The sequence below is a fragment of the Astatotilapia calliptera genome, chromosome 23 (assembly GCF_964374335.1).
Source record: "Astatotilapia calliptera chromosome 23, fAstCal68.1, whole genome shotgun sequence".
NCBI classification, from domain to species: domain Eukaryota; kingdom Metazoa; phylum Chordata; class Actinopteri; order Cichliformes; family Cichlidae; genus Astatotilapia; species Astatotilapia calliptera.
Window position 1 is genome coordinate 39004052 of NC_137443.1, and position 16453 is coordinate 39020504.

Below are 16453 nucleotides of genomic sequence, written 5' to 3' on the forward strand. Positions count from 1 at the left end.
AGCTGGAAAAAGACAAATCGGTATTTAAATCAGGAAGTGCATTTCAACATAAATCTAGCAGATGAATAGAGTAGCCTTTATATTTAATAATAGGATGTTACAGCTTTCCAGGACAAAAGCACCATTTAATACCACAGGCCTCCACTCTGACAGTGGAGAGAATCTCCTGCAGCAGTTCACCAAGTAATAAGAAGAACTACTGGCGGGATCCTGGGAGTTGACCAGTTGTTTCCTGCCTCGGGCGGGGAAAGAAAATAGGACAGTTTGGTGGATAGTGCATAAAGCCTATTCATCCACCTCAGCCTGAGGAAGCATTAGTTTGCGTGGGGGAGAGAGAGAAAGAGAAATTACTTACTGAGAGAGGCAGCCTTCGGTGTTGTGATGCCAGACAAGCTGTTTGAGTGTCTGGCAGTGACCTCTCCCAACACACAAATCCTCCTTTGATCGCTGAACTCTCACTCATTTTCTCATCTTTCATCACTGGCGACTGTCTCCTCCGCCCCTTCCCCACTTCCAGGGTTTTTATCCAAGCAAACTTTTTTTAAAATTTCCCTATGATTTCGCCTCACTGAGGATCGACTGTTTGAAAGTTGATTCCATGATGATTTTTTTTAGAGAGATGCACATCTTCAGTGTGGTTATGTAAGTCTTTTTTTTTTTCATATTTTTTTATTAGGCAAGGCCAGAGGAAGCGAGGGGGGGAGGTGTCTTTGCATCCTTAAAGTTGTCAGCATTGAATACATTAACATAGTAAGATATTTCTCTTCTCTTTTAAGCCTACTGCTTTGGATCCAGCTTTGATGCCAGCCCAGTTCCCCTCCATTTGCTATATTAAAGGGGCTTATGCTGCAAAGTCGAATCTCAGAATAAACAGGGGAAGATTAGCCCTGTCCTCTCACAGGATAGCGAGACCACGTGAAATTGACTCAATTCAGTGTTGTTTGGGTTTTTGTGCTGCGTCCGTAGAGCGCAGGTTCCATGCAGGACTAGTTAGTGTTAACACTGCTTTTCTAAAATGTGTCTCCTCACTTGTGTCGTGGAGCTGAAAACAGCACTCGGAATGACTTTACTCTTTCCCCTCGTTGTAGATAATCATGGCGTATCAGTCAGAATATGCATAGCATGAAGTCTTAGCATCCTTTTTTCCACTTCTTCTTCTTGCTATCGAGAAGTTGGAATTCTCCCAGCATTAACAACACCAGCAGCACTGACAGTAAATTGCTCCCAGCACTGGAAGTTCAGCGTAGATTCTCCATTTGTGAACGCGAAGAGCAGCAGGTTCAGGTTTCCAAATTTTATTTTACTACTTAATGAGTGCTTCGCCTTTTCATCATCCCTCTTTTCATCCACATCCCTAGACGATGAGAGATGCAGAAATGGGGGCAAGAGAACGAGATGATGAATTGCCCGATGCCATGTGGCTCCATCAAATCCAGCCTTCTAGTCGTCAGGAGCTAATTTGTCTTAATCTGTCCCTCTGCAGCGCTGCTACAATATGGATGCCAGGCAGAGAAGAATTGGCCTCCTCTGCTGTAATCTCTGCTGCTTGAGAAGCAGCTGGCTCGTTATTCTGTCCAGATATCTGAGCGGAGAAGCGGTGAGCGCTACGGCAGGACGGCAGAGTGAGAGGGTGGCGGGGGAAAGGACGGTAAAGAAGAAGCGAGGGATCCGGGTTCTCGTGGTGCTTGTTAGCTGAGGCACCTCTCTCAGAGAAAACTAAGTCGGGATGATACTTGGTGGCCAAAGTGACAGAAACTGAGGCAAAGCGAGAAAGTCTGAGGCTCAGTGGGGTAAAGCTGTGTTTATGCTTCCCTACGTTTGTTTTGAGTATTTTTTTTTTCCCGTTCGCGCATATGTTCGTCCGTGAGTTTGGCTGAAGGTCGACGCGGGACAGGCGTGATGAAGCGGCACGCGCCGTGCTCGTTAGCTCTCCAGAACATCATCCTTCATCACGCGAGCTGTCAGCCTGATGGCCGCTGCAGTGGGACGGGCATCGCGCAGTCCAGCGGGGTTAAACGTGCGTCCGTGATGGATGGTGATGCACACGAGGCCTCTCTGTCCGTGTTTATGTGTATGCGCAGCTTTGCAGTCAGTCCAGGTTTTTTACTGTTGTCCATTAGTCAGCCAATGAAGGGTGACCACCCAGATTTTGTGAGGCGTAGCCAAAAAGGAAACTGCAAAAGATGGACAGAAAACACTGTAACAAAGAAAAAGCCTTGAAAATGAGACAAGAGCACGAAAAGACAAAGCAAACGACCTGAATTTCAAGGCAACTTACTAGACCATGCAGCCTAATGGTTGAGTCCATTGTCCAGTAGTGTGACATATCACCTTCAATTTGCCCGAGGCAAACTCTGACTGAATAATGTCATTGTATGGACCTTTTTTAAGATACCATGAGTAGATAAACACTCTGTGCAATAGTTTTAAGGCTCATTTATTTACCCCCAAGGAGCCAGACTTCAGCAGTAGTTCTCCAGGCTTTCAGAAGCTCTTTCATTGTTTTTCTTTGAACATTAGCTGCTTTTTTCTTTGTAGTGCAGTCCTTGTACCTGACCATTTTTAGTTAGCTGAGCCACTTAGCACTGACATATAAGTCAAGGGATGAGCCGTGTTGTCTACACATGACAGACAATTTGCAAAGATCCAATTTTAAATAGTGTTTTTTATTTGTACTGGCATAAAATTGCATTTTTGGACCAACAGAGTGATTCCGAAAGAGTTATTTGTAGAAAACGTGCCATATCTCAACACGGTGTGCAGTGTGTCCTTAAAAAGTTTGAGGAAATTTGACAAGTAGAGGATAAAAGTGGCAGGCCTTAAAAACTACCTACAGCAAATACACAATGTCTGAGTCAAGTCAGGTTCTTAAGAAACAGGACAAAAAATCCAGTAAAGACCTGACACAGGACATGAGAGATGTATCTGACCCTTTAGTTGAGTCAAGTTTGCTGAAGCCTCAAAAATGGAAGTGTGGCTGTGAAGAAGGCATTTTTATGGAACGGAAACAGTGAAAAAGACTGAGGTATGCCATATTGCACAAGAACTGGACTGAAACAAGTGGAAACAAGTCTGATGAAGTGATGAAATGAAAAGTCTATGAGGAGGTACAACAGCGAGTGTCCATAGTCATCTGTGAAACACAGTGGAGGCTATGTCATGGTTTGAGGAGCACTTTAAACAGTGGTGTTGGAGATTCTATAAAAACTGATGGAGTCTGATTTTGGTTCACCATGAAATACCATCTGGAAATCATCCGATTGGTAACATCTTCATTTTTCAGCATGACCATAATACCAATTATGGATTGGCCTCCCCAGAGCTCGAACCTCAACATTACTGAAGCAGTGTGGGATCATCTTGTCAGAGAACAGAAGAAAAGGCAGCCAACATCCAAAGAAGAGCCCTGAATGTCCTTTAACAAGCCTGGGGAACTATTCCTGAAGATTAACTAAAGAAATGACGAGAAAGCTGCCTATGAATGTTCAGGCTGTGATAAAGAATAAACGGGTCATACCAAATATTCACTTTCAAGCTTGTTAGAATTGTATAACAAGTGTTTTTGCCTGTGTTTCCATGCATGTTCGTTCACATCACAGTAAATCACTGCACATATTTCTCATTTTCTTGGCAAAATATGAAGAAATGAGGCGTGACTCAAGACTTTTGCACATCACTGTAAAACTGAATTATCACCAGTGAAGTTCCTAGAATTTAGCGTCCGCTGATCCTTCATGTTTTCATGAGATAATGGCGGGCTGCAGTGATGACAGATGGCAGGAAGCGCAGGCTGCTTCGATCTGTTTGTGTGCCGGGCAGTTCAGCTAACAGCCAGGAGCTTCACCTCTCAGCAGCCGCTCTCATGTAACTGATCTTCATAAGCGCGGTGCTCAGATCTGTCACATGCTATTGTTGCACTAGTTGCCTCAGTGTGAGTTTTCTTTTTTTTATTATTGTTATCCAGTCAAGCCAGGAGGCGTTTAATGACAGGTATAGAACTGGCTGTACTTTCATTCCGCTTTGAGTTATGTGTCATCTGGATCCGGTCCAGCCACAATAAGCGACACGCAAAAGATGGAGAGGAAAAGCGAGAAAAAGTGACACAAACACACGCTGAATGAATGCAGCCACGGGAGACTCATAAAGCCTTTTTTGCAAACAAATGTGGAGGTGCAACAAAGCCATTTCATTAATAATAAATAGCTTTTTTTTAACCATCGTGACCGCGTCACGCATTACTTCTTGATTGATTATTTACTGCTGTTCCGTTACTGGATACAAACCTGCTCCAGTGCACCACAGTGTAAAAGAAAAGAAATACAAGGGAATTAGAAAAGCAAAGGACTAAGAATTTGTGATAAAATAAAGGTAGTCTTGCAGAGTCAAATGTCTGCAGTAAAAAAGATTTTTTTTTTGTTTTTTTTAAGGGAAACAAAACCTCGAAATGACTATTGTGATCACAAAATCCTCAAATCTTAAAAACCTGTTTAACTTTTTTCTGAAAATTTCAAAAAGCTTGAAATCAGCCACAGATTATAAAAGGAGGAGGATGGTTAATTGATGGTTGGAAACAAGTCGGTCTAAGCAGTCGCTTTCTGGAGAAATAAGGGAAATTGATTGCACCGCGGATCAATTTGCAAAGGAGGGAAGGCATGAAAAATGCTAATGAGAAGCACCCATGTTATCCACATTTACTGGAAATCAGAGAAATTTTTCAGCTTGCAGGGTGTGATTTTTGGCACTTTTTGGAAGACTGGATATCCTGCTTGTTTTTTCCTCTCACTCCTCTCTGTTTTTTACCCCCCATCCCTACTCCACCCTATGTTTTGGCTTACTAGCGGAGCTGATGTACACTGTGGAGCTTGCCGGAGGTCTGGGAGCCATCCTGATGCTGCTCATCTGCCTCGTGACGCTGTACAAGTGCTACCGGATCGAGCTCATGCTCTTCTACAGGAACCACTTCGGCAGCGAGGATATAGATGGAGGTAAGATGTTGTTATTCATTTTAATAATATTTGGCGACGAGTCCTTTCCCTCAGTGTGAATCAAATCTCCAGACCTGAACCGATATCACCTAAGAAAACACCGGAGCCATTTTTCATATCTTAAAGCTGCACGTGGCACAGTTTTATGTAAATGTATGCATCTTTTCTAAGTATAAATAACACAGAGAGGAGCAAACGATAGTTTCTCATTCACAAATCTTTTCAATCCATATGCAGTAGACTGTCCCCGAAACAGCATCACCATCCTTGATGTGGCTCCTTTTCTTGTCGTCTTTGTTAACAAAAAAAAAAGGTTCACGCTGAGAGTGCTGTTTCCTTATATAACAAAGCACAACCTCTGGGTAACGGAGACTGGATTGTTCAAACAGTTTTCACTGGTTGCGTTTCAGAGCCTCCAACAGGCAAAGCTGCACAGTTTAGCTTTAAAGGGGACAGTGCGGCCTTGATCACTTAAGCGCTGTGAGCGCGGCGGCAGCAGCTGCTGCTGATGTGCTTTCTATTTTAGGGGACATTTAGTCACTGTGTGTATTTTTTTCCCATTATTATTCTGTTGCAGATGGGGTAACTAACACCCACTCACCCAGTAATGTGAACGCTTGTAGTTCACATATGCTGCTTTCACCATGTTACCCAACGTGTCACTGTCACTTTATTCAGAGCTGCTTATCTTGTAAACTTTTTTTTTGGTTATACTGAAGCAGCTGCTGTTTTGTGGGATTATACGGCATCGATCTATTCACAGTTCTCAACGGCTCACAAGAGTAAAATATAGAACAATAACCACTTTGTCACGAGGAATAAACAGCAGTTGATTGCACTGAATTTTTTCACCAATCACAAGTAGTTGCTGCTCAACCTCTGGGCGCCCACTTTCAACATTTAAACATTAAATGTAGACATTTTTGTGTTTCATAAAGCATATTAGCTCAGGTTGAACTTTTCATTTCATGACACTCCAGATGTTTTCAGTTGGTGAAAAGTCTGGACTGCAGACAGCCCATTTAAATCGTTGGAGTCTACTCTTATGCCATCACTGACGCAGGCTTTCAAACTGAGCGTCGATGGTTCCTCTCTTCTTTAGTCTGAAAGATGTGGCGTCCATGTTTATCACAAAGACCTTCAAATTATGAATCATCTGATCAAAGAACAGTTTTCCACTTTGCCTCATTCCATTTTGAACAAGCTTCAGCTAAGAGAAGATGCTGTTATTTCTGGATTATGCTCATATGGGATTCCTGAGTCAATGCAGTGATTTCCACTGCTTTCATTGTAGTGCAGACTGACGGCTCAAAGATCACTGGCATCCAAAACAGATTTTTAGCCTTGTCTCTTGCACACAAAGATTTGTCCAGATTCTCTGAATTATTTGATTACATTATGATCTGTAGATGATGAGATATTCAAAGTCTTTGCATTGGGTTTTGTAAATGTCAGAAAAGGCAATGGAGTAAGGAACCTGACAAACTGACAACATCTAAGGAAAGCACACAGATAAATATATACAGAGATGTCACAATCATACAATAATGAAACTGAAAGAACAAAGTCAGAAAGTAAAAACCACAGCAAGCCAAACAAAGAAAATAAATACATGTCAAAATAAAGCAGCAAGAGGCCAGTTCTAGATCAGAAAATGAAGTCAATGAAAAGTGCAATTCCTTATGCGGCCACTTGAGGCCGCCTCTAAAATTAGTCAGTCCTCACAAACGCCCATGTTAAAATGCTCAACAAAGAAACTGTTTTGGTTCTATAGCAATTAAGAAGTTAAGTAGCTTTTCTTTCCAAGCTCCTTAGAATACCATGACCCTGATGACTGAGAACTTACACGCTTATAGCAAATTAATACATTTTTTAACAGCTAACTATAAGCTAGCTATAAACAGGCTAAATGTTCATTGAATCAACATTTGTGAACTATGTTAAGCCTCAAAGTTGAGCTTTACTAGGAGGGTGGTCACACCTAATTTAAGTCAATGAATTAAACCTCTCATACATCTTTATGACTTTTCTCCCTTTTGAAGCATTTTAAACTCAGTTAAGTGCCAAACAGTAGCTTACTAACCTAGCATTAGCATTAGCCAATGACATCCCGGCTAGCTTCAGAAATCCAATTCAATTCAACTATATTAATATTGAAGTGTCAAATCATAACAACAGTTATCTCAAGGTGCTTTATATTGTAAGGTAAAGACCCAACATGGGGTTGAACAAAATGCTAAAATCCAAATTTGAAAACCAGTGGAGAAAGTCATGGTGGCTGTATCTATTTAAAAGCTAGGTTTTGTTTTCCTGACATTCACAAAGGGATGACATGGAAGCCACAGGCAGAAGGTTAGAGTACAATAGAAACCCAGAGAAACTGCAAAGATCACAACAGCCTCTCTAACTGCAGCCACAGTAGCTTCAGTCACAATAGAGAAGTCCATTACCTTTTGATTTTCTGGTGACAACAGTCTTATTTAACCGTCTAAAAGTTTATCAGACACACAGCAGCTTAAACGCAACAGGATTTTGCAGCCTGATTCTCACAACAGCAGCAATTTGTTCTTTCAGTAGATGACCAAGTGGGAAAAATAAACTTAGGCCACGTTTATTTTTTAATGCAATGCATTTTAGTCAGTTAGCCTTTCAGCCCAAGTGCAAATTGTTGCCGCAGTTTGATGATATTAGCACAACATGCATTTTTTTAATTTCTAAGGCAATAGAGTCTTGTGATTTCTGATGTCCATTTCTATTCCTCATGAATGCAAACCACATGTGAGAAAGCGTGTGAGCTAAAGGGTAATATATTCAGGCGCACATTCGCCATAAAGCGAATCAAAACACATCGCCCGGCGTGCCAGACAAAAACATAAACTCTGAGGCCCCATTACCAATAGTACACAGGGAAAAAAACAGGAAAAAAATCAGGCCTGGTAGATGAGTCTTGGCTTGAGAATGCATCAAACTGAGACAAGGAGCAAGTTTTAATTTGATTCCCCTGTAATGAGTCTCTGAAGTACCAGCCCGGCAATGAATTCAGGGAGAATGAGATTACTTCAGAGAGGCTGAGGGACTGCACGCGGTGGAAACAGAGTCAGCAAGAGACAGAGTTATGTGCGGTAAAGGTAAAAAAAGGAGGGATTCTGTAGCCCGCTGCTCTCCTCGTACCCTCCCGGCTCTGCTAAACTGTGATGGTTGCTACATCAGACGTTTCAATGAAAGCCATTACCTCTGGCTATGTCAGGCTTCCGGCCATGGATCTTTGCCGTAATGGATGGCCCAGAGGCATTTGTGTTGGGGGGAGAAAAAAGCAAAAAACAAAAAAGAAAGGGTGGCGGGAGGGGAAAAAAAGGCGCGCCTTGAACTTAATGCCAAACAGCAATTGTCTCGTTTAATTGCGCCACCTGAGTGAATGCTGGGAGAGAGAAACAGATTTTCAATTTGCTCTTCACTAGAAGGGGATCAGGTTCAATAAGACACAGCACTCTGCCTCTGGAGCTCTCAGGAGACCCCCCTCACCCCACCCCCGATACTTCCCAGCACGCCGCGGTCTATTAGATCTCTTCACCGCCACCTCTTGGCATTCAATCGCATCTGCATCTAACAAGGCGCGTACGTAAAATAGGGGGTAAGGCATTAAACGGGCTGGAAATGAAGAAAAACAGTCAGAAGGTGGTTAACCGAGATCTCATCACTATGGTAACTGCTGCACTGACAGGGCGATATAGCTGCACTTTTCATCAATAAAGCGCTTAAGCCAGTGTCTCCAATGCACAGATAAATATTTATATATCTATTTTATGTTTCCCCCGGCGTAGCTGCACACGCTGCCAAGAACTTGTATGTGTTTCTCGGCGGCCACTCGAAGCACTAATTGAACGCCTGGCTCCCTCTTCTGCCAGATGCAAAATTGTAAGCTTTACGCAACAATAGGAGGGACCGTCGGCTATTTGTCAGCGGCGCAATTTAGTTAAAGACCACTCGCTTGTCACATTGTGTGGGTGTCAGTGGAATCAATAATAGGCTTCATGATGACAACAGCCGAGCGGGCTTGACAAAGAGGTGGGAGCTCATCAACACTCTGCCATAAATACCAATGTCAGCGTTGTCAGCGTGCCGCAGAATTATGAGTCTCCGTCTGCGTTCGGCGCGGTTTGGCGTTGCTGAATATCAGGGGTTTTTCCACAGGGGGCTGTAATGCATCCTGTTTGAAGTAGTGTGTCTAACAGAGGTCAGCATTAAGTAGCTCATCTGTGATGACAAAGTCAAGTAGAAATGAGAGAGCTTTGTAATAAATACTCTATGTATGAGGAGTTTGTGTTAAGAAATGGCAGTTTGTAATGCTTAAACAGTTACTATTGTTTCCTTCTTCTCAAAGAGGGAAATTGCGAGAAACTAAGAACAAACAGAACAGTCGGTAAGAGGATTTCCCCTTTGGCCTTCAAGGTGTCAATACTGATCCTCTGATTCAAAAGGAGCCCGTTAGGATGTTCGGGCATCTGTTTAGGATGCTTTGTGGGTCAGAAGGTGAGTTGGCTGCACCCCTCTCCCCTTCTCCACTCTGACGGAAGGCACTAAATATGAGGAAAGGGGGTGAAATGAGGATTTAAGGATGCACAAACCCATAAAATGGCTGGCTGGGTTAGAGGTGGAGGCCGTGGCAGGGGAGGAGGAGGTCTGGCCAGCTTCTGCTAAGACTGTAGCTCCTGTGAGCTGAAGTGGAAGAATGGATGGATTCATTTATTATTGCAATGTTAGATCTCCAACTATGAGACTTTTTTCATTACGTTTTTCTTTTCAAATAGAAAAATTTCCTGTGATTTTCAAATGACCCATAGTTCCCATTGTGGCAGTAAAGTTACGTACAGCTGTTGGTTGTAATTTGTTGATTTGACTTAAAACTTCAGATTTTTCTTTATTCAATAAACAGAAAAAAAATACATCTGACAGAGAGAGAGAGTTAATGCCAGCAGATGGCCAACAGTTAATTATCAAATGTAAGAGTTTCTCTGATTAGAGGCTTTTTTTTTGTGTCCACCGTTGTACATACATACATATATTGTACTGACTCACCTTATTATCTGAATGAGATCAGACTCTGTACACTCTTAAGAAAAGGGAAGATTTCATAGGACCTATTATTCAGTACCTTGTAGAAGAGGCTTCATCATCAATTACTTGAGGTAATCATTTTCTGAATGACTGTATCAGTCTCTTATGCACAGCTCTCTTAAGGTCTCCCCACAGCATTTTAATTAAGTTGAGGTCTGGACTTCAGCTGGCCCATTGCAATGCCTTGATTTTTTTCTTTTATTCTATTTCCAGCCGTTCTGTTGTACATTTGCTCATCGGCCAAAACTTAGTGATACAAAAAGAACAAACTTTAGCTGTCAGATAGATGTCCACACATTTGACTCTAGAATACTTTGGTATTCAGAGGAGTTCAGGGTCGACTGCAAGGTGCCCAGGTCCTGTGACTGCAAAACAAGCCCAAATCATCACCCCACCACCACCGTGCTTCACAGTTAGTGTGAGATGTTTGTGCTGCATTTGGTTTTTATCAAACATTGTGCTGTGCATCATGGCCAAACATCTCTACTTTGGTCTCTTAAGTCCAAAGGAGATCAGATTGTTCAGATGCTGTTGTGAACTTTAACATACAAAATGCTAACCGAGACCATCAGAGTCTGAGATGTAGCTCTTGGGGTTTTTTTGCAGTGTGTTAGGGTTACATGGTCTCGTCACTGTGGAACGTCCACTCCTGGGAAGATTGTGACATTGTGTTAACACACACCCACACACTCCAAACCAGCAAACTACCAAAACTTTTATAGAGGCGCTCACAAGTGTTGACGCTTCTATTCATCAACTGCATTTGATTAGCAGGACTCCATAGAGTCTATTGAAACTCTATTTTTTATGTGACTACATGATAAAATGTGTGAGTATGATCAAGACCCAGAATATGGCAATGCATGCAAGCCAAACACCAAGGGCAAAGGCATATTTTTGAGAAAAATTGAATTGCAGTATTTCAGTGAATACTGAATTATGAAAAACAAAGCATTACTTAAAAACAAAGAGTCATCTTCTCATTAGCAGTCCAGGCCATGTGTCTCCTCAAGCACAGAGTTAAGTGTGTGTGTGTTACGTTCCAATCTACTCTCCATTAAATGTAATGGAGCCAAAAGATATCCCAGAGATTACGCCTCCAACTCTCTTGGCACTCTCCATGGCGAGTTCAAGAGTTCACTGTGAGCCCCCGTGCCCGTACGCACCCCCCCGACTCCACGCACACAGAGAGCACACGTGCCGAAGTTAGTCAGCATGTGGGACAAGGAAGCAAAGACTCGGATGCGTTTTTTTGTTTGTTTGTTTGATGATATATATTTTAAAAATATGTTGCACACCTCAGATGAACAGCACTAGCCTCCTATAAGCGAGCTATCGAAACGCAAGCGAACAGGGGATCAGTGCACCTCCTAGATTCACCCCGTGCTTTCGTCCTTCCCCTGCTTTCTCTTTCTCACAACAGATGCATGAATCATCTCCACTAAAATAGCCCTTGATCTGCCTACACAGCTTTCATTTAAAAGCTACTAGAGAAAAACAAGCAGATTTATGTCTCTGTGAAGCAGAACATAAACCTCAGAGTTAGTTATACTGAGTGATTATGAGGTTACATTTCAATTATTTTTACATGTCCCTGACGCTGTGAAATGAATTGCATGTTATAAAAAAACAAAAAAAACAAGTTGGATTAATTACGAGGCGTCACCTAAGAGTTGTGCGCGCCAGCCCAAATATCGAGATTACCCGCTGGGATGCAAGTGAATCTTGTTGACAGTCTCTCAGTCCAGAGAGAAGCAGGAGTGTGGGATGGAGAGGATATTAAAGGATAAAAAAATGTGATGCTCTGCTGAGAACTGATCCCAAACTGCCTCCTCTTGAACCCTCTCGTTCTCTGCTCCTGTCTTCTCCAACACACTAAACATCATCGCCACATGGCTGCTACGCTGCAGGTGGCCACTATAAAGCAGAGGGAGCCGAGTCATAATTAAGACAGGAACTCGCAGTTCCAAAAACTCTGAGCCGCAGCGTGAACGCAGCCTTTGAGGTAAACTCATTAGAGATGCAAGCAGAGTGTCCCAGTTATGGTGCTTTCCTCCTATTGTGGTGCGGATGTGATGCTTTTTAGTGAATAAAAAAGCATATAGAATCTGATGATTTTATTTTCATAAGCCCAAAAATATGGCGTGCACTGGAGCTGATCTTTATCAGAGTAAACACCAAAGGTCACAAAAGTTCACCAGTCAAAACTTGTTGGGGGTCAGATGGTTTCTATTTTATACCCAGAGGATTTAAGAGAGGTGGAGTTGGGATAATATGAAGCGCACATAGGTGCTCAGACACCGGTACCTTGTGAATAGTTCAAAGGAACCCCGACTATTATGACAAGTTACTCTAAATATGTTACAAATGATCTCCACTACATAAAAACATGCTTGAGGAGTTTTCCGTTATTCATTAATTCATTTTTGGAGCCGTGGGAGCGGCCATGTTTTTGTGCACACAATGTATTCTGGGACGATGACGTGTATTGGTTGTCGGCAGTATAGGCGCTTTTGTTCAGCTAACCCGTTTTGTTTTCTATAGTGTAGCAGCCGTATTAATTAACTTGCCTATTAGTGACCTGGTTATGACTTGGTAGACCAGCACTATACCGGTCATGGAGGCTAACAAGGGCTGCCCAAAGAACATCTGGATTAAGACATATGGCTTAAAAGTTTTGGTGCACTGTGCTGCATGGAGAATCTGTAAAAATAACGATATTGTAATTTCACTGTATAATAAAAATTAGAATTCTATTAATGTTTTTATCATGCGGTTATGCAATACCATGGATAGCTGCTGCCATAAAATTGAGCTCTTTACAACAAAAGCTCTCAGTAGCCGCATAGACACCAGTAGTTTTCCCCCACTCTCGCGTCCTCGTGTGACCGATTGTTTTCATCTTCATGTAAACTAAGTACTGGAAAGGTTGAACAGAAGCCATTTCCAGTGCGTCGCTAACTGTGAACTCAATGCGATGCAACCGTATGACGTCACTACCCAGAGTGCATTGAGAAGAAAATAACAATGGCGGCCTACTGGTAAATCGCTTTTATATAAAATGTGCTTAAAAGGAAAACATTTGGCATATTTTAACACCACATATATATTATTGAAAGCACAGTGCATATTTTAGCGCAAACATGTCTAAAAAGCCGGGGTTCCTTTTAAATAAACCAAATATCCCAAACCCAACTTTAAAGTTTTACCCTGTGTCAAACAGTCATTTGGCATCATTTATTTCTGCTCTAAAGTTGGTCATTTTAATACGCGAGTCTATGAGGAGTGGTGCATTTTTGCACCCTCAAGTGGTCATTAGAGGAACTGCATTCTCTGATGTTTTCTCTTACGTTTTCGTCCCCAAAGGCTGTGGATAAAATGAGAAGGACTTTACTCCGACCTGCACAAAAACATTTAATTTCTACATTTGAACTGTGAAATTGTCTATTATAGATATAAATCTATTATAAAATGTTGGGAAGGAGACAGAGCGTGGTCTGTCATGCACAAAACTCGGGTCGCTGAAGTTCTTCCGTACCAAACAGGCTTTCATTTCCACGTGTAGCACAGTGGGAGTGGAAGCAAAAAAGATTATTGTCAAACCATTGCCACAAAGTTGCAAATATCAGTGTATCTTGGCTATGATTAAGTTCACCAGCTCAAACCGGCTCATGTGTTTTTGCTAACTGCAAAGTACATAAAAAGCTATTATGTTTTCATACTTAATGGTTAAAAACCTGTTGACCTCTTTTGAAATGACTGATCAGGTTCAGAGTAAAAAAGTGGCTGACATGTCCTTCATTCTCCTGACTCACCGTACAGTACTGCTCCTGTTTAAGAAGATTAAGCGTTAAGTCTTTCCTCCTCTCAGTCCTTTCAAATCCGTCATCAATCAGAGCTTTCATGTAGGTGATGGATCCGTGCCATGTGCCGGCCTAGCAGGCCGCGTCGGGCATTTAGCTCAGGCTGGAGTCTAATTTGTTTTGCCTGCAGTGGGCAAAGTAGCTATCAAGGCAACATTATTCGTCAGTGGGGACGGAGCAGTAATGAAAAGCACTCAGATGGGCAGAGGTGCCCAGAGGTCAGTGTAATGGAGGCGTCCTGTCTCGGTGAAGTCTCTCAGTGAATGAATAGCTCCCCTGCATACCAGTGTGAAAATAGATTTTGAGCATCTGGGGGTATAACAGCGCATAATTTTGCTGACCACAGTAGGAAACATTATGTTGAAATCATAAAATGTATACACATTTAATTGAAGCAAAGTGGTTTTGGGAGCTTTTTATTGCAAGTATTCATTGTGCTGAGACCAAGGCTTCATTTTTCTGTCTCTGCTTCTGCTTGATTGCAGGTTTTATTAAACTAAATGACAGGTTCTAGTTTAAAGGATCTGAAGGCAACGAATGCATCACTGATTAGCCAGGTGTAACACGAGCCGGCACGTTTCACCCATGTCAGTGTCTGCCCCCCCCCCCCCCCAAACCCCCTGCTCTACCTGCAGATAACAAGGACTACGACGCCTACTTGTCCTACACCAAAGTGGACCCGGACCAGTGGAGCCAGGAGACCCGAGAGGAGGAGCGCTTTGCCCTGGAGATCCTCCCCGACGTGCTGGAGAAGCATTATGGGTATAAACTCTTCATTCCAGACAGGGACTTGATCCCCACAGGAAGTAAGCTCTCTCTCTCACGGCGATGTCACGTTGTGTCGAATGTTTTCTTGTCGCTTGGTGTTGCTCGTGTTGCTGTTGTCGCTGCAGTGGTGATGCCTTGTTTGTTGTTATTTTCTGTTATGCGTTTGTGTTGTGGCATAACAAAGACTAGCGAGGCCGTCATTGCTTCATATGATCTTTATAAACTTAGCTTTTATAACCAAAGGCTGAGCAAAAGTTGATGAGTATGCTAAAAGTGTTATAGCTTAGAGTTTGTTTAGTGTTATTTATTCATTTAATTTCAGTTTTAGTCTTTAGTTTCCTTTAAAGGCAACATTTATAAGAGAGAATATATGGCTAAGTATTAAATCATGGGACATAGCTAGCCCAACCTCACGTAAGCAAGAAACGAATTATGCTAGTACCAGTTCAGTTCTGAACAACCTCTTTAAGTATTATACTCCTAAAAGAAACCACTTCCTCGTGTAACGTCTAAGCACTACATGTAGTCAATAAAAGGGCACCAAAGATGGGGATATGAAATGGATTGCTAATGGAATAGATGGATAAAATAGTGAATCAAGATTGTGACATATGAAAATTAAGGGATAAAAGGTTGACTATTTAACTGCTTCTACCTGAAGGGAAACTCAACCAAACCCACTTTAAAAACCTGCTGGATCAAAATTTTATTACAAGAATTCTAAAATAATACTATTTTTTTTATTATTTATAAGGGGACCATGAATTAAGTTATCTTCAAAATATTTCGCTCATAGTCAGAAAATTGTGTTCCAGTATTAAAAGCTGTATCTAAGGCAGCGACCACTTGCACTATTTATAAAAAATAAAAAAGGCATTTAATTGTATCCATTAATCCTGTGTGCAGTAACTTTGGGTTGCATATATGATACAATATGAAAGGATGTGCAATATTTGATACGATGCGATGTGATTATTTTAGGGGGTGATCTTGGAAAGGCACCTTAGAACGAGGGTTCGACTTACGAGGATTTTTAAGCACAATTCCGTGAACCTTTTAAAGTTTGCCAGCAATGTTACAAGTGCCTCTGAAAAAACGACTGCAGTTTAGCTTGGCTAGCCTGAGGGGTCCACCCCTGTTAAACATTTTCATAACATTTTAATGAATCAAATACAAAAACTGATCAGTGAAAAACTGGTTGTACAGTTGTTGATTATTTAAACAGAAAAACGAATTCTTATTTATCTCAACTTTTATTTATTTATCGTAAACTTAACCTTTATTCCACATTTCAATCCAAAACAAGCTGTGTCTTCTGATAGGCTGCCCCTCGACTGGCTTCCGCAGTCAGTGCTTGTAAGCTCTGCCTTGTTATACAGACCTGTCTGTTACAACGGAACAAAGCAAGACCAAACCTTTGAAATCATGTGTTTAACGTTGTCTGAAGCCCGAGTTTTTGCCTCACATAAATTGTTTTGAGACACTTTGAGGCATAATTATTTGAAACTTTAGCCACTTTTAATGTGAGTATCCAACCAGTTGTCAACAGGATATATGAAAGTACATGTACTTTACTTCAATTTTATTCCACTTCATATTTCTACTTTATGTATATTCTTGATTTAATAAGTAGATTAAGGTACAGTATATAAATTATAACTTCAAGTAGGCAACATAAAACATTGAAATGCTAGGCAAGGGCTGTACATACTGGTTAATTAT

At 41.7% G+C, this 16453-nt stretch overlaps 1 protein-coding gene across 4 annotated transcripts in view; it reads left to right on the forward strand.

Annotated features, from left to right (window-relative positions):
* The window catches only part of LOC113015675 (interleukin-1 receptor accessory protein-like 1-B), a 341411-nt gene that overhangs the window by 316966 nt on the left and 7992 nt on the right, over positions 1-16453 (forward strand). For all 4 annotated transcript variants that reach the window (XM_026157785.2, XM_080297753.1, XM_080297754.1 and 1 more), the window contains 2 exons: positions 4839-4985; positions 14599-14769. In XM_026157785.2, coding sequence (XP_026013570.1) covers positions 4839-4985; positions 14599-14769 — 318 coding nt within the window. The remainder of the gene's footprint in view (positions 1-4838; positions 4986-14598; positions 14770-16453) is intronic.